At 36.2% G+C, this 26,369-nt stretch overlaps 3 protein-coding genes and 1 long non-coding RNA gene across 4 annotated transcripts; 2 read left to right on the top strand and 2 right to left on the bottom strand.

Moving 5' to 3' along the window:
- Positions 1–888: 888 nt before the first annotated feature.
- LOC110802886 (uncharacterized) lies at positions 889–4,791 on the bottom strand. The gene is made up of 4 exons (XR_008931930.1): positions 4,296–4,791; positions 3,228–3,338; positions 3,019–3,115; positions 889–1,104 (listed from the first exon to the last, which is right to left on the bottom strand). It is a non-coding gene; the product is annotated as an uncharacterized lncRNA (long non-coding RNA).
- A 2,239-nt stretch (positions 4,792–7,030) lies between these two features.
- Positions 7,031–8,734, top strand: LOC130472077 (uncharacterized). The gene is made up of 6 exons (XM_056842500.1): positions 7,031–7,159; positions 7,248–7,370; positions 7,464–7,607; positions 8,047–8,259; positions 8,374–8,387; positions 8,446–8,734. Exons 1-6 carry the CDS (start codon positions 7,031–7,033, stop codon positions 8,732–8,734), a joined length of 912 nt encoding a protein of 303 aa, XP_056698478.1.
- Positions 8,735–9,684: 950 nt separating this feature from the next.
- On the bottom strand, positions 9,685–10,704 carry LOC130472076 (protein FAR1-RELATED SEQUENCE 9-like). Its single transcript, XM_056842499.1, has 3 exons — positions 10,509–10,704; positions 10,163–10,424; positions 9,685–10,075 (listed from the first exon to the last, which is right to left on the bottom strand). Exons 1-3 carry the CDS (start codon positions 10,702–10,704, stop codon positions 9,685–9,687), a joined length of 849 nt encoding a protein of 282 aa, XP_056698477.1.
- A 27-nt stretch (positions 10,705–10,731) lies between these two features.
- Positions 10,732–11,424, top strand: LOC110802880 (uncharacterized). Its single transcript, XM_022008337.2, has one exon. It carries the CDS (start codon positions 10,732–10,734, stop codon positions 11,422–11,424), a length of 693 nt encoding a protein of 230 aa, XP_021864029.2.
- The last annotated feature ends 14,945 nt before the right edge of the window (positions 11,425–26,369 follow it).

The following is a 26,369-nucleotide window of genomic DNA, read 5'->3' as shown; positions in this document are numbered from 1 at the left end:
TTTGATATAGTATCTTTATATTTGATATAGTTACCTATTATATACTATAGTTTCTTTGTATACTTTATAGTTTCCTTTTTATATTTTGTAGTTACCTTTTATACTTTATAGTTATCTTTTATATATAGTAGTTACCTTTTATACTGTATAGTTATCATTTGAATACTATAGTTACCTCTGTATTTTATAGTAAACTTCATATACTATAGTTATCTTTTGTATACTATAGTTTCTCTATACTTTATAGTTACCTTCTATATACTGTAGTATCCTTTTATTTACTATAGTTTCCTTTTATATTCTATTGTTAATTTTTATTTATTATAGTAATCTTTATAATATTTCTGACCTAGTTATTGTTTCTTTTTTATGTTTTTCAGTGATAAAGTTGTTGAATACACTAGTAGAAAAAACCCTTATTGCAGCGGGCTTTTAGACCCCTGTTGCAGCGTACATCGTATGCTGCAACTGGGGGGCCTGCAACAAGTCTGAACTTGTTGCAGCGTACAATGTTCGCTTGCGAAAAGTACTTTTTTGCAGCGTACATATGCATGTACGCTGCAACAAGTGTCAAAATTTTGGCCAAAATCTTGACTTGTTGCAGCGTACAAATTCATGTACGCTGCAAAAGACCCCACCTGTTGCAGGGTACATCTATTTGTACGCTGCAACAAGTATGAAATTTTGCTAAATTTTACACCTTGTTGCAGCGTACAAATATATATGTACGCTGCAACAAAGCACTTTTGGCAGGAAAATTTTAGTCTTGTTTAGGGATACCTAGAGTGCCTTGCACCAAATATAGAAACCTGTCACAACAATAATAGAATATCGCAACCTGTATAACAAATATAAAAACAATAGCTGTTGATTTGTATATATCCCAAAACCAAAGTGCACGTACCACATACATTTAAATATATGTACGTCCAATTCCAACGAACGCATACATTTTAATATAAAAGATTGTTCTATAACATCTAAACCAACTCGATCAAGCGCTCACGCCAATAACAAATACTTGCTGGTAAAACACTTAGCCCATTGCTCACGAACCACATCAATTTCCTCACTAGCATAAGGCGCATTCCTCGGAGTATATACCTTTACAAAAATAAAAATAAAAATAAAAATTAAGCATTAGATTAAATGCAATTAAATGTCACATTTTAACATTCAAACAAACTAATGACAATGTCCTAACCGTCTAGAATACGAATCGAAAGTAAGGAAAATGTCATTTTAGCCTAAATATGACCTATAACGATCCAATAAGCCTTAAATGTGCATAAATAGATTGAAATGAGTTTTAGAAAGTTAAAACTATGAATATTAATCATGTAATAAGAATAAAATGAGTCTTTAGGTTCTTTAGTTCAAAGTTGGGAGCGAAAATGTCATTTTAGCTCTAAATATTACCTATAACGACCCAATGAGCCTTACATGTGAATACAGAGATTGGTATGGGTTTTAGAAAGTTAAAACTATTCATATTAATCATGTAATAAGAATAAAATGAGTACTTAGGTTCTTTAGTTCAAAGTTGGGAGCGTAAATGTAATTTTAGCTCTAAATATGACCTATAACGATCCAATGAGCCTTAAATGTGCATACATAGATTGGAATGAGTTTTAGAAAGCTAAAAGTATGCATATTAATCATGTAATAAGAATAAAATGAGTCCTTGTTCTTTAGTTCAAAGTTGGGAGCGAAAATGTCATTTTAGCTATAAATATGACCTATAACGTCCCAATTATCCTTAAAATGTGCTTACATAGATTGGAATGAGTTTTAGAAGGTTAAAACTATGCATATTAATCATGAAACAAGAATAAAATGAGTCCTTAGGATCTTTAGTTCAAATTTGGGAGCGAAAATGTTATTTTAGCCTAAATATGATCTATAACGAATCCAATGATCCTTAAATGTGCATACGTAGATTGGAATGAGTCTTAGAAACTTAAAACTATGCATATTAATCATGTAATAAGAATAAAATGAGTCCTTACGTTCTTTAGTTCAAAGTTGGGAGCGTAAATGTCATTTTAGCTCTAAATATGACCTATAACGACCCAATTATCTTTAAAATGTGCTTACATAGATTGGAATGAGTTTTAGAAAGTTTAAACTATGCATATTAATCATGAAATAAGAATAAAATGAGTCCTTAAGATCTTTAGTTCAAATTTGGGAGCGAAAATGTTATTTTAGCCTAAATATGATCTATAACGATCCAATGATCCTTAAATGTGCATAGGTAGATTAGAATGAGTCTTAGAAACTTAAAACTATGCATATTAATCATGTAATAAGAATAAAATGAGTCGTTAGGTTCTTTAGTTCAAAGTTGGGAGAGGAAATGTCATTTTAGCTCTAAATATGACCTATAACGACCAAATTATCCTTTAAATGTGCTTACATAGATTGGAATGAGTTTTAAAAAGTTTAAACTATGCATATTAATCATGTAACAAGAATAAAATGAGTCATTAGGTTTTTTAGTTCAAAGTTGGGAGCGTAAATGTCATTTTAGCTCTAAATATGACCTATAACGACCAATCACATTGGATCATACATTGAACACTACAAGTGTTCTTGGTTGGTGGTGAAAGCTTTAGAAGTTTCCAACGAGGAGCATAAGAAACTGTTATTGTTATTGGTACTACGGAAAAAAAGATCCAGCAAATGTTGGTGTTGTGAAATCTCTGTATGAAGACCTCAATCTTCAGGTATAGTGAATGAAAAAATTAAACTATAATAGCATGCACAGTAAGTGCTGATTGATTTCTCCCTCATTTAACTTTTTTTTGTTTTTGGTGTGATAATGATATGTTTATGGTAGGGGATCTTTGCTGAATATGAGAATCTAACAGTCAGCATTGAGATTCATGCTGCTTTGTTTGTGATTATGAAAAAATAACGACAGTCCCACTTTGTGCTGACTGATCTAAATTGAGAAATGGGAAGTCTGGAAGCAAAGACAGACTATTATGATGGCTTAGGGTATTTAGAAGATACCTTCTTTACTTGCATACGACCATTTTTATCAGGATATACAACTGCAAATGACAATTTTGCATCTCGTCTTCTGGCAGCTGGAGATACTTCTCTTCGCCTGAAGGTAATAACAATCAATATCACACACATGAAACCTGTGGATACGAGTGAGGGAAGACAGGAGATAAAAATGATGAATAATAATGCGGAGTTCAGGTTTGCAAACATACGAGATGAGTCATTTCTCTAAGTGTAGCATCCATCCAGGTATAAATTTGAACCTCGTCCTTGGGTTCCTTGCCTCTCACTGAAAAATCTTCTTGGGTATGGTGACCTCCAATCTAAAGAAGATGAGGAAATTAAATTTAAATTCAGCCAATCTGCAAAATAAACCTGTTTGACAAACCAGGAAATGCATACTAGATACAGAATCATTACAAAGCCATTATCATCTCATAATGACAACACCAGCATATTTTAAAGCATTAAAGAAATGGCCACTGAATAAGTGAAAAGACTGTAGTTTAATCTGCTAGCGCGCAAACAGATAGGAACCGTATGAGAATCATGGCAATCTAAAGAGCTAAAATGCTCACAGGCTAACCATAAGTTATTCAACAAATATGCTTTCTCAAAAACATATTGAGCAAATATGCTGAGCCAAAAACTTGTAGAGAAAAATATGCTAGAGATTCAAGATATGGCGGTAAAGTAAAATCTACTATAGTAGTATAAGAGATAATGCGTCCCTATCTTGCTCTCTTTCTCAATCTAATGCATAGTCAAAAGTTAAGGGTGAGAAAGGAGAACAATAATATGTGGAAGCATAAAGCTACAGAAGATTTGCATATCCGTGGGGATGATGAAAGTTATGGACTTTCCGGAGTAGAAGGACAAAAAGAATCCATTCTATTATAGATATGAGCATGCAGGAACGGGAACGTATTAGCTAACCCCGTCCTGTCCCAATCTCATCATCCATTTTCTGTACTTGGGAAAAACACGGGTCAACCATATATGAGAGTTAGATAATTAGCTAGGGTGTTATCAATGTATCTTCCTGTTAGGAATAAAATCTAACTGCTGGGAACTCTTGATATTGATATTGATCAGATTAATAACGTGCAAGCTTCTTCCTGGCAGGTGTTTCGCTATTAGGGACCACCTGTACCAATTTAGAACCAGACCAAAAACTGGATATCAAACAAGGTTCTAACCTTTATTCACAAGAATCAGTAACAGAATGCTGCGTGTCTGATGGATGCTAAAAAAGAAACAGAAAAGATGTGAAAAAGCACCTGCTGCCTATAGCTGCATGGTACTGAATAATGAGCTGCTCTTCTTCTTCTGTAAAATCTTTATGCTTAAGGCTTCAGTTTTATTTCCATGTTCAGCTAAGGCTTTGAATTGAAGGACGTTTGGTGATGGGTTGTATTTTGATACTAGAGCTGGAAGTGAGCGGGTGCTTGTAAAGTTGATCACTGAATGTGGGGCCGGACAAACAGATGGATATGGCAGCAAAAGAGAGAGTGGTGTGAATTCATTTTAGTGACAATGTGAGTTTGCTCTTGCCCCAGACAGGTTTGAGGTTCTCATGAATGGGATGTAGAGATTTCAATCACAACCAGAGGTGCCTATACCAGAAAGGTCGTTCCATTGGTTCCTCTCAAAACAAAACCTGATTTCTCTGAAAGTCGGTGCAACTTTGGCCAACAGAAGGTTTAAAAAAAGGAACCATCTAAACCATAAAGTGACTGTAGACATGATCTCAAGTCTCACCAAAGCGAATCCTTGATACATATAAAATTATGAGGAACCCTCTCTCTCTCTCAGCAAGATAACCATCACTTTCCACCAATTACCAGTTTTACTCTTTTGATACGTGGTGTTACTAGTATTTATATAAACATGGGAAAATGTGATTTGCTAATTTTAAAAGTAAAAATTTTGACTTTAAAAACTATTTGTTGGGTGTTTTGTTATCGAAGCTAAGCTACCTGAGAATTACGCTGGAAGTGGATTTAAAATTCCTTATCTAATTTCAGTATGCATTTAAATTGTGAAATGAGGAGATTTAGGAGAGAGAGAGAGACCTGGACAAAGTTAGAGAAGGAGGTCATAAGAAGATCAACAAACTGAACAGGTGCATATTGTCTGTAGATATAAGAATTGATGTAGTAATTCTGAAGATAATCACTATTTCCAACACTAAGAAGATGAATTCCAGCTGAGAACATCCCTTTTGCTTTCTCAATCCCCACCAATTTTGTCACCTTACTCTGGTACTCCTTGTAGTACCCCAACTGTTGCGTAAGAGATACCGCCCTATGTAGTTGCAAACCCAACAAAGTTAGTCTTTAACATTAAAGTTAGGTTTTCTGAGTTAACAAGGGTTTGCATGGAAAGATTGAAACTTTACATATAAGCTGGCTGTTCTCTCGGCGTAACCCGAACCAGCAGACGCAAAGTTGGCGCCAATGAGTAATTGTAGACTTCCAGGCACAAAAATCGATTATTTTGTGAATGGTTTTTGGGGAACTCTACCTTTACTTATCCCCTACAAGCAAGAGGCTAGCTGGAACCATAGCATAATAGGATTTGACTAGGGAGCGCTAACTCAAAATTTAAAAGAACAGACAGATCTGATTGTAACTAGGCGAAAGAGAGTAAATGTAAATGTAATACTTCATAAGACCAACTCAAAATAATAAGTACCAGTAACAAATTCAGGAGGCTGAAGATTAAGTCGCAAAATAAGCCTTGCAAAGGCTGGTGTCAACAGCAAAATAGAAGCCTGCATTTTCAAAAAATCACAAAATAAGAAACTGCTCAAACTCCTGCATGTTCAGTTGGTATCAAAATTATAAAACTTCAGTTAAGTGTCAGCGTATTTCCATGAAGTAAATCAATTTAATCCAAAAGGGTTACAGATATTCCAGCAAGCATTTTCATTGACTTTACAATTAAATTATCAGATAATACAAACAAAAGGAAAACCAAAAAGGTGATTAGAAAAGAAGTGTTCCAGAATCAAATCCAACATTTTTTCAAATTGCATTCAAATTACATACCAACTTGTAATTTATCTATAATTCTTAAATAATGCCAAAAATTGAACTTTTCAATTACCAAAGATACAGAAATTATGACTTCCTATGAGCTGGCCTCAGACTTTCAAAAGAGGAAAAAGAGAAACTTTATGAATATAATTAGATATATCAATACCTTAATGCAGTTGTTGAAATCCAGACAAGCACGATGATAGATTCCTGCAGGCAGTACGATCTTCAAAAATGAAGTGCAAAGAAAGAATTGAACAACTAGCCAAAAAAACAGAATTGTACAAACCCTAATTCTGAAAACGAAAATCAAAAGGGGACAGGAAGATAATTACTTGTTGTGGCGATGAGAGTGACGGTCGAGCAAGCACCGGAGAACAGACCGTTCTTTCTTGGAACCACCGGCCGATTTAGCTGAGTTTTCAGCGACTATGTCAGTCGTGGTTCAGCGCGGAGAACGTACAGGACGCGACGAGTGGCGAGGAGGCGAGAAAAGACACTCACCAGCGAGGAGAGTGACGGCGGATCCGAGCAAGCTGAGTTCGACGACGACGCAGGACCGAGCAAGCTCTGAGTTCGACGGCGACGGAGGGAATTAAAAACTGAGGGAAGAGTTGAGCGCGGGGAACTCTAAAATTTCGAGATAGCTATTTTGGTTAAATGAATTAATTATTCAACAATAATATTATTGCAGCGAATAAATTTGGTACACGGAATTGTTGCAGGGTACAATGACTTGTACGCTGCAACAATATCTAGCTATTGCAGGGAGCTTTTAATATGTACGCTGCAAAAAACTCTTTTGCAGGGAGCAATTAATTTGTACGCTGCAACAACCCTTTAATGGGATTTGACCCGCGTTGACCTACTGCTTGTTGAAGCGTATTAATATATGTACGCTGCAACAAGGGGGCTGCAATAGGGGTTTTGTCTACTAGTGATACAATCCGTTTATTGCGGTAGCAAGAGATGACATGTGGACACTTCCTTCTACCTTTGGTATTCTTTTGATTCATATTGAAGCATGGGCTTTCTTATTGAATGAAAATGAAAGGAATTCTGCTGGTTGTCCTCAGAAGCTGTTTTTAGGTGGCACGTACTGTGTAAGTTATATTTTTAATAATATAGAATGTTAATAATTTTAATTTTTTTGGCCTTTTTTTTAATTTTTCTTCTAATATTCATTTGCAGAAATATGTTGCTGCATTGATTGAGAAACCAGACGATGCAAAAGTCCTGTCTGATTTGTCTGTTTGTCTTTCTTATGGTGTGAAAGATGTTAATGCAGTTCAATCTTTGAAAGATTGTAATATGGTATGATTTATATTTTCTTTATATAACTATATTATTTTCTTTTTTTTGTCTCCTTTTTGTAGTTGTAATCTGTTGTTTTTCTTTTTTATATAGATTTTTGCTCCTGTTCTGATTGAAGATCTGAAGCATTACTACCTGTTTGTGGTTAGTATGAAAGACAAAAGTGTCTATTTCATTGATAATATGCTTCTTGAACCCAAAGAGATTGAAGGAAGGAAGAAATCTTTTTCTGTCTTGGTAAGTTTTTTTTATAGCTACCTTATATTTATTGTAGTTACTTTATAAATGTTATAGTTACCCTTATACTAGTCTGAGTTTTTTAGAGGAACTATATTTTTAAAAAGGCTAATATTTTTTTAAAACAGTAACTATGTTTTTAAAATAGTTACTATCTTTTTTAGAAAGTAATTTTAACTTTATAACAGTATAAATAGTCAGTGTCTGATTTAATAGGATACTCTATGTGTACTATAGTTACTATATTATTTGAAAGGCTACTATATGGTGTGCAATAGTTACTATACTCTTTTAGAAATAATTATGTGTACAATATTTACTCTATGATTCCAAAGGTTACTATATGTTGTTAATAGTTACTATATGATTTTAATGGTTACTATATGATTTTAATAGTTATTCCAGTCCTTATTGAATACAAATACTTTGTTTTGTACAGTGTTCTCCATTGGAAAAACTATTGAAAGATATGGATAACATTCATCATGAAGATATTAGAAGCTTCACATTTATCCCGGTTGGTGGTAATTGGAAGCGAGGTGCTTTTGACAAAGACTGTTGTGTCTATTTGCTGATGTTTATGATGGTCTTTCATGGTGTTGAAACTATACAAGATGGTGTTGGGATTTTTGACTTTGATCCCTTGGCAAATGTAAGTTTCTGTGTTTAAATTAATTAATGTTATTTTTATTTTCTCATCATAGTTATTGTTTTGTTATTATAGTTACTGTTTTTATTCTAATAGTTTCTGTTCAAATATTTGCAGGAAGATTTCAAGAAGTTTCTCAGAGCTTGTTTTTGTAGCACCATTGTGTTGTCAAATTTGAATGTTTTACAGGGATGAATTTCTGAAACAAATGGTTGCATTTAGGGGAAACAGGAAACAAGATGTTTTGGATGCCTTAATTAAACAAAGGGAAGAGTTGACGCAGAAATACATGAATGACCCTTCAAACATTGAAATTTTTGCAAAAAATAGTTCAGCAAGGAAATCCAAAGATGTTGAAACAGAAGATGAAGCTGAGACAGATGTCATTGTTGAAGAGAAAGGACGTGGCAAAGGCGGGAGACGCGCTAGAGGAGGCAGACGCTGTAAGGGACGTGGACGAGGTGCTTCACGTGGTTAATAATGATTATTGGTGAAAAAATAATTTAATTTTTTGTGTTAGTGTGTAGTCAAATTACTGTTTAGAAAGTACAATTAATTCTAATTTTGATATAGTTACTCTCATTGATTTTTAATTGTTTGATATATGAGAGTAATTATAACTTTTGCAGTATTTGTGTCATATTGTTCAATTTACTAAGTATAAATATAGTTTCTATTTGAATGAAATAGTTACATTTCTAAAAATATAGTTACTCTTATAAATTTGTAAGTCATATGATTGCATAACGAAAGTTACTATATTGTCAAAATAGTAACTATACTTTATAAACAGTTACTATATGTAAAGAAGGGTCACCACTAAATGTGAAGAGTTAGTATATATAAATAGTGAATAATTTGGTGTATAAATCTAAATAGTTACTATCTTACAGATATAGTTATCTTTAATAAGATATAGTTACTCTCTTTTGTATGGTATTTTATTATTTGATAAACATATAGTTACTATAAGTCATTTTGATTGCATAAAAAACGTTACTATATTTTTTTAGAATAATAACTATATTGTATTAAGAGTTACTATATTGTCAAAATAGTAAGTACATTTTATAAAGAGATAATTTTCAGAATAGTAACTATATTGTATTAAGAGTTACTATATTGTCAAAATAGTAACTATATTTTATAAAGAGTTACTATATTGTCAAAATAGTAACTATATTGTATTAAGAGTTACTATATTGTCAAAATAGTAACTATATTTTATAAAGAAATACTATATTGTCAAAACTATAATATAAACATTCAAGATATGGTTATTTTGTAAAAATTGTGTGTTTTACAAAGAGTTACTATACGTTCAGTATAGTAACTATGTATTGTAAAGGAGAACTATAGTATAAACACTCAATAAATTTGTTTAAAAATGTTGAAGTAACTGTATATGATAATAAAACAAGAACATCACTAAAGTAGTTGTTCTTTAGGTGTAAATAATTGAATATTTGGTGTCTTGGATCCAAATTCTTTGTGTTTCTTTTTTCCTTTCTTTGATGGCTGTTTGTAATTGTCATATTGACCCTTTATTCTCTTCTTACTCTTTCCTTTAGTATTAGCACGATCAGGATCAAGCACAATTGTTATTTCAGAATTAGTTGATTCCCCGTCTTGTGTTTCTCGGTGTGCTTCAGCTTTTGCCTTTTCTTGTTCTGCTATCTTTGCAGCTTCTTCTTTTGCCTTCCTTTCTTCTTCCTTTTTTATGATTTCATCAACTGCTTTATTATCCGTTTTAAACTTCTCCTCGATAAATTTTCTGGCCTTTGCTATCTTATGCCCTTTCAAAATTAAGTTATAGTATCTGTGGTATAAAGTTTAATTGTTAAGTAAAATATCAACTGTAATTGTAACTATATGAAAATGAACTAATGTATATTGAAAAAATTACCTTCTGATCATATGTAATCTCCAACCAGTAAAATTGTTGATTTTCCCTTTCTCCCTTTTTATCGTATCAACCCTTTCCCATATCTGTTTCTTTGCATATCTAGTCCATCTTGTTGTTATGTAACGATCTGGAATTGTATTGATTGAATGTAAATGCAATATTCTCAAACAATGGAAGCACAACCATCCAGATTCTTCAAAGTTTTTGCATGTGCAAGTGACGGTTGAATCTTCCATTTTGAATTGAACTTCTTGCCTTGATCCTGTTAGATTATTTACATATAATATAATATTATTCAAAAGAACATCTACTCCAAATATTAAATAAAGATTTATAGTTTTTTTACCTGTTATTCCTTCTATCCACACCTTAAAAAACACTGTTCTTCCAACATTTCCCTTGAACTTTGCACTACTTGCCACAGAAAGCTTGAACTCTTCTTCAAAATCACGGAAAAGTGTTATCGTGTATATATTTGCTGCCTGTTTTAATATAGCACTCATACTTAGCTCTGAAGTAGGTATTCCCCTTTGTTCCTTCATCCATCTGATGGACCTCTCTCCATTAGTATGGCTAAGTTACAAGGTGACTGCAGAGCATGGAGGAGGTCATTTGAGATACAACTCTCATCCAAAAGAAAGTTTGGATTTGTCAATGGCACTGTGACACGGAGCAACGAGGATGAAGTCAATGCAACTCAGTGGGATACCTGCAATGATTTGGTAACTTGCTGGCTTCAAACTAATGTTTCTGAATCTATCAAAAACTCTATTTTGTTTATTAAAAATGTACATGAAGCGTTTATGCTTTCTAATGGTTCTAGAAAATATAAGCTAAACAAAGATTTGTTTAATCTGAAGCACAATGGTAGAAAACTAGATGAATATTACACTGTGATGAGTAGCCTATGGGATGAAATTGAATCAATGAACATGCTTCCTATGCTCACAACTGTTGCACAAGATGTCTTAGCTGTAATGAAAGCTATTGAAACTCAAAAAGAAGAAGCAAAATTGTTTCAGTTCTTAAATGATCTTGATGACATCTACAATCCACAAAGAAGTCAGTTACTAATGCATTCACCCTTACCATCTGTTGAGTCTGCATGTGCTGTGATACAACAAGAAGAAACTCAAAGAGATGTGCTTGTTCACAATGGTGGTCTTGATGGTGACACCTCTGCCATGTACAGCCAAGGGTGGAGTGAACATAGAGAGAATAGGTACATGCACTGCTTGTGGGATCAAAGGGAACAACAGTGAAAGATGTTGGACACCCAAAATGGCACTACAAATACAACAAGAAAGGTGGGGGCAAAACTGAAAATAAAAGCCAGTCCACTGGAAAGTGGTCAGGTAACAAGGGAAACAGTTCAAGTGGAATGAAATCTGCTAACTCTGCTCAAGGGATGAATGAGAAGGATGATGAGATTGTATTCTCAAGATAGCAGTTGGAAAAATTGCTCAAACTCATACCCTCAAGTGCAGTGTCAGCACTCAATGCCATGAAACACTCAGAAACTTATGATGAATTGGACAATGCTTTTTCTGGCATGATAACGTGTTTGAGTGCAAGGTGTTATGAGTGGATAATGGACTTTGGTGCATCTGACCACATGACAGGAACTCTAAACCTGCTGACAAATGTGAGAAAAGCATCATGCAACCTGACAATCAATTTGCCAACTGGTGCAAGTGCAATGATAACTCACTATGGAGACATCACTCTTTCCAATGGTCTTGAAAGGATAAATGTATTGTATGTGCCTCAGTTCAAACACAACTTGATGTCTATTCATAAACTGGCAAAATACCATCTATGTGATGTGTTGTTTTTCCCTAAGACATGCACTATGAGGGGAAGGTGAGATGAAGCATGGTTTGTATTACTTGAAACACTCAAAGGAAGAATTAAGAAAAATGATTGGAAATGTGAGCTCTATAACTGATCTGTATGACCTCTGGCATCACAGATTGGGACATGCACCCAAGTCAAAACTCAGACACATCCCTTGTGTGCAGCCCTATGTGAAAGATGAAGAAAATATGTCCTTCATCCAAGGTGCATTTAGTCTAATACCAAGGTTCAGATTAATTGCGAACAATTAATTCTGTGAGATCAAGTGATCGGAATAGCTAGCTGGAGCAATGCTTCTGATCAGTGAGTTCTAATGAATATTAAGCTCACAACTTACTCTTGACTGAACCTACAAGGTCACACCAATGGCACGTAACAGATCACCGGATTAAATAAATCGGAAATTCATTTAATAGCTTTTCGGGAATTAGTTTTGGAAAACGTATTATACGATACGACCTTGCATCAGGATCGTATATCGTATCGCGAATATTCGTAAGCTGGGCGAAACAAATAAATCATATCGTACGACGGTGATTCGTCGTATACGAAACGATAAATAATATCGGAAAGATATTAGTCGCGAATACGAAGGGCATCGGAGTTGTCGGCCCGTCTAGCCAAGCACGCAAGCGTGCAAGGCCCAAGGAGCCAGCAAGCTCGCGAGCAAGGGCGAGCAGCCAACCCCCAAATGGGCGCGAGCACGCAACACAAGCAACACACTAGCGAGCATGTGAGGTCCACGGCCCAGCAGCTCGGTTGTGCGCGCTGTGGGCTTCGGCCTGCAGCGTGTTGGCTGTGCGCGGGTCCATGTGGTCGTGTGTGCAAGTGTGGCCGGTCAAGGCCTTGTCTTGGCCGGTTACACAATATAATATTAAGTTATTATATTTTTGCCCACACCCCAACACACACAATTAGTTTTCCAAACCCTAAACCTAATTCAGAAATTACGTTCTTCAGTTTTCTCTCCCTGAGAAAACTGTTCTTCCCAAAAAGCAAAAACTCTTGATTGATTGTCTAAGCTACGGTTATCAAGACGGATCTGATCGTGTCGGCGAACCAAGTAGAGGAACGACAAGTGGAGTTCTAAGTTCGTGTTCGTTGACATATTACTAGGGAAAATACGCTTCGAATGTAAGTTTGCTTAATTTGTGCTTTATACATGTTTCCTGGCTTTGGGGATTGTTTCCGCACATGTTATTATGTTTACTTGTATTCCCCTATAGTGGTATCACGCGCCTTATGTATTCAAAGAATGTTTTAGCATGAATTTTTGTGTTTTTGCTGTTGTCGGATTTTTTGGATTTTTTGTTGATTTTTCGGGAATTTTATGGATTAATTGCGTAACCTGTTCTGAAATCAAAAAGATTCGGTTTTTCGACTTTTCTGAATCTAATCTGATTGAAAATGATTTTCTAAGATCAACTCATGAGAACGGAATTGCAAAAACATGCCTCAAAGTGATGTTTTTTGGGCGTTTTTTGTTAATTTTCGAATTAAAATTAAAAGTGTCGGAATGTATTTCAATTAAAAGGTCGACGTAAACAACTCGGAATTGATTGAAATTTTGACACGATGTTGCTGGGTATATTTTTGATCTATGGTAAAATTTTCAGATTTTTCCGATAAGTTTAAACCCTAATTTTGCTTTCCCCGAATTCGTAAAAATTAGATCCCTAATTGATTTTTTAAATAATTTAGATCTAATAATTCGGTTAATTGGGAAAGGGAATATAATTTCATGGGTCAGTGGCTAATCTTAAAAATTATTGGATTAAAATTTTGAATGGTTTCGTTAATTTTAATCGCACTTAAACCTAATTATTAAAATCTGAAATTTAAATGTTTAAAGAACGATTTAAAGTTTTGGATTTTATTATTTAAAACTTCAAATTTTGGTTGATTCGTTCGTTCTTAAAATTTGAATAATGTTAGCCTTGATTTAATATTTAACGAAATTGGATTGTCGTTAATTTTATTAAATCGTAAAAACCGTTGTTTTTCGAAAATAAAAATCGTAACATTTTATGAAAAATAACATGAATGCAAACGTTCGTGAAATTAATTTTTTTTTAATTGAGTTGGTCCGTAGTACGAACCAAAGGCACGAACACAAGGGTGGGGTGGACGTGTGGGTCATCGAGCCATGCGGGCTGCCGCATCTGTGCCAAGCCGCATCGACGCGGGCAGCAGCATGGGCGCTGCGTGCCGCGCTCGCGCTGGGCGAGGGATGGGCGATGGCTGCGAGCAAGCATAGGCGAGATGTCTTGCGACGTGCAGCTATGCGCAGCGACGAGCTTTGAACGAAACGCGCAGGGACAGCAGGGGATGTGGGCACGCGTGCTCGGCTGCGGGGTATGCGGGCATTGCTCGTGCGCCTCGTAGGCCACACAAGTGCTGCGATGGGCTGGGCGCAAGCCTAGCCCGAGCAAGCACATGAACATTTTTTTAAATTTTGTTTATTTCGTTGGGCTTGACCTTGTTTGCATTAATTTGGGCTAACGGGATATTTAATTTCATATTTTATTTACTTGGGCCGGGCCGGGCCGCGAGTTTTAATTTAATATTTAATAATTAATTATCCGGAATAATTATTTGTTTGAGTGGGAGCCACTAAATGAAATTAAAATGAAATAATTATTTTTAATTATTTTCGTAGGTCGCATTATTTTAATTAAATTCAATTTTAATTAGAATAAAGTCTAAGGATTAATAATTTGGAAATTGATTAATCTTTTAGGACCCGTTTATGTGAACGTGAATTTTAATTAATTCACGTAAATACTTGCATTATTATCATGGGCCATTCATTTTAGCATACGAATGGGTGAATGCATAGAATATATATTTTATGTAATGCAAGTACTTCAAGTGACTAGTATGGCCATTTAGGATAGTTAAATACGGTCTGCGAACCGTTCTATCTTTGAATGTAAAGTTTTAAATATGGTCTGCGTACCATGGAAATTTTGATGTAATTTTGTTATTTTCAAGTATTTCTAAGTTTAGAACTTTAAGTTAGCAATTGAACGAAGATTCAAGACGATGCCAAGCTAACAAGGTGGTGGTGAAGATTGGATGCTTCAAGACAAGATGTTTTGGGCCATACTAGTTCACCATTTTATTTATGCATTTGATATATATATATATATATATATATATATATATATATATATATATATATATATATATATATATATATATATATATATATATGCTTGAATGTATCTATGTATGTATACTTTGCATGAATAGGTTATTACGTATGACTCGATTAGATTAAGTTCACTAAATAATCGAACCAACATAGAAACAACTAGGTCCAAAGCAATATCGAGTTTAAAAATTGCCTTCCAAATCAAGCACTTACAAAAATCTAAGGACCTAACGTAGTAGGTTTACGCCAAAGCGAGGTGCTATATTAGTTGACTTAGATGGTAAGGCGTCCCAAAGGAGCACGTTGATTGTGGTTTCAACTCAAACAACAATGGCATTATGTTGTGGCAATGGGATAAATTATGGTATTAATTTATTAACCAAGAGTTATTTAGAGATTACTAGCAATAGGTTTTGCTTACCTAGAATCTTAAACTGCTTAAGACATGCCAAAGCTGCTTAAGGATTTAGGACTTTTAGGGTCTTGGAATCGTTTCATTCATTTTTGGACCATGTTTTTCTTTTGCATGAATGAAATGTTTAATAGCTTTAATGATTGCATGTTAGCTTTTATTTCAAAGTTATTAAAGTTATGAATGGTTATTTATGGCGAATTCTTTTCAAATGTAGTAATCAAATGGCCGCAAACATAACAACAATCATATCATCTGAAATTCTGGATGTCGAGTTGAACTTGACTAACTTTCTTGAATGAGAAAGGAAACTTATCGAAGTTTTAAAAGTTAATGACATGCAATATGTCATTGAACAACCTTTTCCTAGCTATGATGCGCAGGGTATGACTCCTGAAAGGTACAGAAGTTGGGCACTTCACAAGTACCTTGTCACAGAGTTTATCCTAAAGTCTATTCCCGAAAGTGGAGAGGGAGATTCATTACTTTTGAGCCTCATGCTCTCCTAAGTCGTTTTGGGGATAGATGTCGTGCGGGGTTTCAACCCATGTGCCAAACTGGTGGCAAAAGGATTGATGAATTGGCTAATTCGATGAGTGATCTCAAACTCATTACCCCACACAAGTCGTGCCTAGAGAACGAACTTCTAGAGGCACAAAAGCGCATTTACTCAATCAAGATGGACAAAAACACACCAATGCTGTCTCATGTGGATATGATGTCTGGATTATTTTTCAGAATCGGGAGACTTGGTGGTTCCATCAAAGAGTCGATAGAAATTGCACTAGTGCTGAATTCTCTTCATAGGGATTATGAGGGGTTTAAGATGCACTATCTCTTTAATCAGAAAGAGAGCACATTATGTGAACTTCTGGAATTGCTCGAGAAATTCGAGAGAATCCTTAAGTTCAAGCAAGACCCTTTTAATGTGAGGTGCACCAAACTCAAGAAAGTGTGCAAGGGGAAGATAAGCAAGGCTGGATCTTCATCAACTTCCGAAAGGCAACTAGCGCCTCCCAAGAGCAAGATGAGGAAAAATGCTTCTCCTTCAACATCGCAATGCTTCAATTTTAATGAAATTGGTCATTACAAGCGAGATTGCCCCAAACCAAAGGAAGAGAAGAAGGACGGAAACATTGCTTCTCCTTCAGGTATGTATGTTATACATTGTAATCTTGCTAATTCTACTTCTTAGGTATTAGGTACTGGTTGTGGCTCACACTTATGTTCCAATTCGCAGGGACTAAGGAGAAGTAGAAGGCTTGATAAAGGCGAGATGTATTTACGCGTGGGAAATGAAGCACGGATTGCTGCATTAGCCGTAGGATCTTATTTTATTTCTTTGCCTAGTGGTTTTGTTTTGGAACTAGAAAACTGTTACTATGTTCCTAGTATCACCAGAAACATTATTTCCGTTTCAAGTTTGGATTCTAAAGGTTTTAGTTTTCAATTTAAAGACAATATTTGTTCTTTTGCTTTGAATGGAATGTTTTATGGTTCAGCACAACAAGAAAATGGTCCATATGTGCTAGATACGAGCAAACACATTTATAACATAAATACTAAAAAGGCTAAAACTGGTGATTCAGATCTCACATTTTTGTGGCATTGTCGATTAGGCCATATAAACACAAAGCGCATGGAATTACTTCAACGAAAGGGAATTCTAGAATCATTCGACTTAGAGAAGATTGATCAATGCGAATCTTGTTTACTTGGCAAAATGACAAAGCAACCTTTCTCAAAGGTGGGAGAAAGAGCAAGCGAACTACTAGGGCTAATACATACGGACGTATGTGGGCCTATGAGTACGAAAGCTAGAGGTGAGTTCAGCTATTTCATAACGTTTACGGACGATTTCAGTAGATATGGCTATATTTACTTAATGAAACACAAGTCTGAATCGTTTGAGAAATTCCGAGAATTTCAAAATGAAGTAGAGAATCAACATGGCAAGAAAATCAAAGCTCTATGATCCGATCGAGGAGGTGAATATCTTAGCCATGAGTTTGATGACCATCTAAAAGAATGCGGTATTGGAACGGAGAAACAGGACCTTACTCGATATGGTTAGGTCAATGATGGGTCAAGCCGAACTTCCTTTACAATTTTGGGGACATGCGTTGCAAACTGCAGCACTCACACTGAATCGTGCTTCGTCAAAAGCTGTAGAAAAGACTCCATACGAATTATGGACTGGGAAACTTCCAAAGTTGTCTTTTCTAAAGATTTGGGGTTGCGAAGCATATGTCAAGCGATTAATTTCGGACAAGCTCCAACCAAAATCTGACAAATGTTTCTTCGTTGGGTATCCAAAAGAAAAAAAAGGGGAATTATTTCTACAACAAGTCAGACAACAAGGTATTCGTTGCTCGTGACGGTGTCTTTTTGGAAAGAAATCATATTTCCAAATTGACAAGTGGGAGAATAATAGACCTCGAAGATATTCGAGACGAACAACGAACTAAGAACTCTTTGGAAGCAGTTCAGGTTGATGAACCTCCAAGGTCTTTAGAAGAGCTAGTGGGAGTAGTTCCTCAAAACGTTGTTGCCCCTCGTAAGTAAAAAAGAACTATATTTCAGCCGAACAGATGGACAGGTGTCCTCTTGACTGAAAACTTAGACGTTCTCATATTAGATAGTGATGAACCTATGACCTACAAGCAATCTATGACGAGCCCAAGCTCCACTAAATGGTTAGAGGCCATGAAATCTGAAATAGACTCCATGTCTGAAAATCAAGTCTGGGATTTGGTAGATTTGCCGGATGGGTTTACACCTATCGGATGCAAATGGGTCTTCAAATTGAAGAAAGACCAAGATGGAATTGTATACATATACAAGGCTAGATTGGTAGCAAAAGGTTACAGGCAAGTTCACGGCGTTGACTACGATGAAACCTTTTCTCCAGTCGCGATGCTTAAGTCTATTCGGATAATCCTTGCGATTTCCGCGTTTCATGACTATGAAATATGGAAAATGGATGTTAAAACTGCCATCTTGAATGGTGTTCTTAAAGAGACTGTGTTTATGATGCAGCTGGAGGGTTTTGTCGATCAAAAGAACCAAGGAAATGTATGCAAGCTTAAGAAGTCCATTTACGGACTAAAGCAGGCATCAAGGAGTTGGAATAAACGATTTGATGAAGCAGTCAATAACTTTGGCTTCATCAAGAATCAGGACGAATTTTGTGTATACAAGAAGGTCAGTGGGATCAAAATTGCATTCCTAGTCTTGTATGTTGACGACATACTACTTATTGGAAACGACATTCCTATGTTGGAGTCTGTAAAGACTTGGCTTGGAAAGTGTTTCTCAATGAAGGAATTAGGAGAGGCACAGTACATATTGGGCATCAAGATCTATAGGGATAGATCTAAGAGGATGATTGGACTAAGCCAGAGCACTTACATTGACAAAGTGCTAGCTAGGTTCAATATGATGGAAGCCAAGAGAGGCCATCTACCCATGTCACATGGAACATATCTAAGCAAGAGTCATTGTCCCAAAACATCTGATGAGCGTAGAAAGATGAGTGGAATTCCATACTCTTCGGCTATTGGATCCATCATGTATGCTATGATTTGTACAAGGCCGGATGTTTCGTTTGCACTCAGTGCAACGAGCAGGTACCAGTCAGAACCAGGTGAGGCACATTGGACTGCTGCCAAGAACATCCTAAAGTACCTAAAAAGGACTAAGGATCAGTTTCTGGTTTATGGTGGTACAGATGAGTTGATTGTTAAGGGCTACACGGACGCAAGATTTCAAACCGACAGAGATTATTTCAGATCACAGTCTGGGTTTGTGTTCTGCCTCAACGGCGGAGCAATAAGCTGGAAAAGTGCTAAGCAAAGCACTATTGCGGATTCTACAACTGAAGCCGAGTACATTGCTGCCTCAGAAGCAGAAAAGGAAGCTGTTTGGATTCGGAAGTTCATCGAAGAACTTGGGGTTGTCCCCTCCATTAAAGGACCAGTGGCTTTGTATTGTGACAATAGCGGAGCCATTGCCCAGGCAAAGGAGCCTAGGAGCCACCAGAAGTCCAAGCACGTACTGCGGCGATTTCATATACTTCGAGAGATCGTTGAAAGAAAGGAAATCGAGATTTGGAAGGTTGGAACTAACGACAACGTCTCGGATGTATTGACTAAACCGTTGCCACAAGTGAAACACAACGCACATGTGGAAACCATGGGAATAAAGCATGTTGGAGATTGGCTTTGATTTTCTAAGTTTTGTTTTAAAACATTTGTTAGATCTATGTTTAAAACAATTGGTTCAACCATTTCATATTTATGAAATTTATTATTTCATATTCATTTAATTTTGGTTTAGTATTAAATGATAAGTCCATGTGATTCAAATCATTCAAATGGGATGTCAAGATGGATTCTTCGACAAAGAAACACCCATAAGTGCACTTGAATATTGAAGTCACAAAGGATCCCTAATCCAGGTCATTGAAAGGTGGACGACCAATGACTAATGAAGATTAGATTGCAAGTAGATTTTTTAGTTCTGTTTCTTGAACTAGAATGACTGGATGTCAGAATCTTTTGCATAGATACTTATTGGATCTTGTATCGGATTGACCATGAGAACACTTAAGAGATTAAAGTCATGTCATAGGTAGTTCTCATTAATGGTGATTAGAACTGTTCCTCAGAACATGAGCGATTATGTCTGCTCATTTTAGAATTAGCTCGCTTTGATGCTAGCTAAACCTCGCACCGTAAAAGGAGGCTATAAAAGAAGTTATTAGGCGTACTATGAATCAAAGTGAGTGTTCATAGATTGCAAGAATGGATTGTCCTCCTATCTTTGATAGGATATGGTGTTGTTGTGTAACAAGGCCTCTCGGAGAGTTAGATACTGTAAAATGCATGGCCGTGCTCAGAATGGTTAAGGCTTAACCTTCTGTAAAAGTTTAACAGTTGAGCTCTGTAATCCGAGAAACACTTCTGGACCTAATAAGGATGGCAAGGATCTTACCTTATATTCAGCAAGTAACATTAAGTGACAAAGGAATGTGAATGCACACTTGTCTGAATGACAAGTGGGAGACTGAAGAAAATATGTCCTTCACCCAAGGTGCATTTAGTCTAATACCAAGGCTCAGATTAATTGCGAACAATTAATTCAGTGAGATCAAGTGATCGGAACAGCTAGCTGGAGCAATGCTTCCGATCAGTGAGTTCTAATGAATATTAAGCTCACAACTTACTCTTGACTGAACCTACAAGGTTACACCAATGGCACGTAAGAGATCACCGGATTAAATGAATCGGAAATTCATTTAATAGCTTTTCGGGAAATTATTTTTGGAAAACGTATTATACAATACGACCTTGCATCGGAATCGTATACCGTATCGCAAATATTCGTAAGTTGGGCGAAACGAATAAATCGTATCGTACGACGGTGATTCGTCGTATACGAAACGATAAATAATATCGGAAAGATATTAGTCGTGAATACGAAGGGCATCGGAGTTGTCGGCCCGTCGAGCCAATCACGCAAGCGTGCAAGGCCCAACGGGCCAGCAAGCTCGCGAGCAAGGGAGAGCAGCCAACCCGCAAGTGGGCGCGAGCACGCAACACAAGCAACGCAGCAGCGAGCATGCGAGGCCCACGGCCCAGCAGCTAGGTTGTGCGCGCTGTGGGCTTCGGCCTGCAGCGTGTTGGTTGTGCGCGGGTCCGTGTGGTTGTGTGTGTAAGTGTGGCCGGTCAAGGCCTTGTCTTGGCCGGTTACACAATATAATATTAAGTTATTATATTTTTGCCCACACCCCAACACACACAATTAGTTTTCCACACCCTAAACCTAATTCAGAAATTACGTTCTTCAGTTTTGTCTCCCTGAGAAAACTGTTCTTCCCAAAAAGCAAAAACTCTTGATTGATTGTCTAAGCTACGGTTATCAAGACGGGTCTGATCGTGTCGGTGAACCAAGTAGTGGAACGACAAGTGGAGTTCTAAGTTCGTGTTCATTGACATATTACTAGGGAAAATATGCTTCGAATGTAAGCTTGCTTAATGTGTGCTTTATACATGTTTCCTGGCTTTGGGGATTGTTTCCGCACATATTATTATGTTTAACTGTATTCCCCTACAAAATACAAGACTCATACCTATATAACTTGCCCCATGTCCAAGTTCACTAAGTTAGCATATTGTATGAGTGACTCTCATGCTGCAGAGCCCTTTGAATTGATTCACATTGACCTATGGGGACCTTACTGAGTAGAGGCAAGAGGAAAGTATATGTACTTTATGACAATTGTGGATGATTTCTGAAGAATGACCTAGTTGTATTTTCAGAAACTCAAATCTGAGTCATATGGAACAATTGAGATGTTCATCAATTATGCAAATACACAGTACAACAAGAAAATCAAGATAATCAGGTCAGACAATGCTCTAGAGTTTGATGACCATGAATGCAAGTTGTTCTTTGCAAAGATGGGAATCATCCATCAAACTTCCTGTGTCAAGAGACCCCAACAAAATGCAAGAGTTAAGAGAAAACACAGACATGTTTTGGAGGTGAGCAGAGCTCTGATATTTCAAGCAAGCTTGCCATTGAAATACTGGAGTGAATGTGCTCTGACTGCTGTACACTTGATAAACAGATTGCCTACCCCAGTTCTGCAAAATAAAACCCCCTATGAAGTTCTAAACAACTCTCCTCCAGCATATGATCACTTGAGAGTTTTTGGTTGCTTGAGCTTTGCCTCAAACCCAGATCACACAGGTGACAAATTTGAATCAAGGGGTGTACCTTGTGTTTTCTTAGGGTACCCTGCCACCCAGAAGGGATACAAGTTACTAAATCTTCTGAACATGTCCCAGTTTGTCTCAAGGGATGTAAAGTTCCATGAGGTTATCTTTCCTTTGAACAAAAATTGTGTAACCTCCTACATAAAACCTCTTCCTGTCCCAATGTCTAATCCACATGATTTTTTAGATGATGTCATAGATTACACTGCTGACCATACTGATGATCTTGAACCAAACACAGACCTAAACACACACCCAAACACAATCCCAAACATTAACCCAAACACAGAGCCACAAACAGACCAAACCAATGAACCCTTGACTCAGCCAATCCTAAGAAGGTCCACTAGACAAACAAAACCACCCACTTGGATGGAAAACTATGTTGATCCATCTGTAAGACCTTCTACAAATGTCATAACTGTGACACAGTTCCCTTTGGCCACACAATTCAATTGTCTCTTATCCACAATGATTAGAACAACTGATCTTGTACATTTCAAGCATGCAGTTGCTCACAAACACTGGGTAGATGCCATGAATACAGAACTGGAAGCAATTGAATTGAATAACACTTGGTAAATAACAACCTTGCCTCCTGGAAAACATGTCATTGGGTGCAAGTGGCTATACAGTACAAAACACAAGAAAGATGGTAGCATTGAAAGGCATAAATCTAGAGTTGTTGTACTTGGAAACAAACAGATCCATGGAATTGACTACAGTGAAACATTTGCTCCAGTGGAAAAAATGACAACAGTAATAGCACTGATAGCAGTGACTGCAATGTTTGACTGGTTTGCAGTACAAATGGATGTCACAAATGCATTTTTGCATGGAGAGCTACAAGAAGAGGTGTATATGAAACTGCCACAGGGCAATACTGGTCTGGGATCTAGGATAAGTGAATCAGGGGGAGACTGAACCAACAAACAAGGTTTGCAGGCTAATCAAGGCATTGTATGGTCTCAAACAATTTCCTAGACAGTGGTTCAGCAAACTTTCAGAAACTCTGATCACCATTGGCTATTCTCAATCTAAGGCAGATTACAACTTGTTTACAAAGTCAACAGAAACAATAATCACCATCACCCTTATCTATGTTGATGACTTGATGATATGTGGAAACTCTATGGAGGAGATTAATGGTCTTAAAAAGATGTTATCAAAGTCCTTTCATATGAAAGATCTTGGGGAGCTGACCTATTTCTTGGGGTTGGAAATTGACAGATATGATCATGGCTTCTTTGTGTCTCAAAGAAAATACACTACTGAACTGTTGAAAGAATTTGGCATGAACAACTCATCTCCACTAAAGCTTCCTATGGATCTTCACCTTAAACTGAGTCCAGAAAAGGGTGACCCTCTCCCAGATCCAAAACTATATCAGAGAATATTAGGCAAACTGATCTACCTCATAATTACTAGGCCTGATATCACCTTTACAATTCACATTCTCTCTCAGTTCATGCAACACCCAACAACAGTTCATATGCAAGCAGCAAAAAGACTTCTAAGGTACCTTGTGGGGACTGCAAATCAAGGAATCTTGCTAGCATCATCATCTTCTGCACAACTAACAGCATACTGTGATAGTGATTGGGGAAGCTTTCCTAAATCAAGGAGATCCACTACTGGTTTTTGTATCCTCCTATGATCATCACCAATCTCTTGGAAGTCCAAGAAACAAACAGTAGTGGCACGCTCTACTGCAGAGGCAGAATACAGGGCCATGGCTCTGGCAGCTTGTGGAATTACATGGTTAAAAGCTCTGCTGAAGGATATGGGAGTCCAAAAACTACCTACTGCTGTTATGAAGTGTGACAATCGTGCTGCCATTTCTATTGCTGCAAACCCAATCCTTCATGAAAGAACAAAACATATAGAGATGGACTGTCATTTCATCAGAGACAAGATCAACACTGGAGAAATTGTAACTCAATTTGTTCCTTCACATGCTCAGGCAGCTGATGTTCTCACCAAAATCCTCACCACCAAACAGCATTATGATCTCTTAAGCAAACTTGGAGTGCAAAGTTCACCCACCACTCAGCTTGAGGGGGAGTATTAAGGGAAGTTCAGAGTTCAGCCCAATGAAGCAAGCCCATTTTACATTTTAAGGCCTTTTGTTTGTCTTTTGTTTGTCATCTTTTTAGCTAAGTTGTTGTTGTCTTCTTAGGCTTAGTATGAAAGGTTATTCTGGTCACTTTGTAGTACTAGGTTAGCCACCACAAATGATTGGCATTGTGGTATTTAATGCAATCATTGTAAGGGCAGCACACAATACGAAAAACCACCAAAATACTTGAGCTACAAGTTTGTATCTTTCGCTAGTTTCTCTTAATCAAAGTCTGCAACTTTCTGCATTTCTTTCATTGAAAATCTTCAGTTATTTGTTTCACAAATTATTTTATAGCTTTAACACCACAATTCAACTTCCTCATTTAAAATCAATTCACCATTTAATTCATATAACTTCTTCCACCCCATCTCCCTCTTTAACACTCGATATTAATCCACCATCTAATTTATATATATTTTCAACTTTCAACCTACTGAAATCACAATCCCAAAATTAATATTTTAAAAGACCGCTTATTAACCACTATATAATTACCCGTTCATTGAACGGACTCAAAAGCTAGTTAATTTGCAATAACCAACGTTTTGTGTTACTCCAGCAATCCAACATGCATGTATGTATTGGATAACAAATTTGTTGACTTCCTTGAACTTTGAGACACATGGTCCAACTTAGAACTAGTAGCTAATTAATCTAAGGTACGTATTTAGCAGTTCTATATACAAACCTAAAACTACTCTAATCACTAATTATATTAAAATAATATCATCAAACTACTTAATTAGTACGGAGTAGTAATGATCGATTATTTAATTACTATCAAGAATTTTCAAGTGTTAGCCTAGGGAATGCTAAATTTCTTACCTTTTTGCTACAAATTAGTTGGCCGGCCTCATTGGATACCACAATCTCTTTTGTTTTGTGCCACTATCATTTGTTAATCATAAAGTCATAATTCATGATTAAGTAAACCTCCTGTCACTTACACATGTCAAATATTTATATTATATCATTTTTTTATGCACCCATATTAGTTAATATTCCCTCCGTCCTAGATTACTCGTTACACTTTTCTTTTCCTTCCGTTCCATATTAGTTGTTACATTTTTAAATTAGGAATGATCCTACAATTATTATATTGTCTCTCTTTTTCCACTAAATTTTTTCTTGGCCCCACACCTTCTCTCATTCAATTAAAAAAATACTCCACTAACTCCTATCACATCTACTTTGTTTTAATAAAATAATAATTGATAATCAAGCAACCACTTATCACCTAAAACTTTGTGCAAAGGTAAGTGTAGCGACTAATTTGGGACGGAAAGAGTAGTTAATAATACCTCCATTTCATAAAGATGTTTGCAGTTACTATTTACACATATATTATGACGAAAGTAAAAAATTGGATGAATAAAATAAAATATGGATAAAGCAAGAGATCGAAATATGTAAAATGGTGAGTGGGTGTAAGAACAAAATGTATAAAGTAAGCAGTGCCGGGGCTATAATTACGCCACGATAATGGGGCCCTGTGCCATTTCCACTATATTTTTGCAATTTTGCAGCATAATTAACACAAAGAACGCGTGTTATATATCGATAATTCAATCAAACATTTGTAATAAAACGCAACTACGCATGTGCAATACTCAAGGAAAATATAAAATTATAATTGGCAAAATCAAAATCCCATAATTTAATTAAAATTATTAGCAAAATCAAATTAAAAAACAACAAGACTATCAAAACGTACCAAAAATCAGTAGATTTCGTACTCCTTAGCTTTGTGTGATTTTCTCAATTATTGTGTCCAAAAAATAGATTGAATTTCTAAGAATCAAGCTTGTATTTTTATTTGTGAAAATGGAAGAATTTGTAAATTGCATTGGAAGAGAAATTAGGGTGAAAAATAAAAG

The sequence above is a fragment of the Spinacia oleracea genome, chromosome 4 (assembly GCF_020520425.1).
Source record: "Spinacia oleracea cultivar Varoflay chromosome 4, BTI_SOV_V1, whole genome shotgun sequence".
NCBI classification, from domain to species: Eukaryota; Viridiplantae; Streptophyta; class Magnoliopsida; order Caryophyllales; family Amaranthaceae; genus Spinacia; species Spinacia oleracea.
This window is presented reverse-complemented; position numbering and strand designations above follow the sequence as displayed.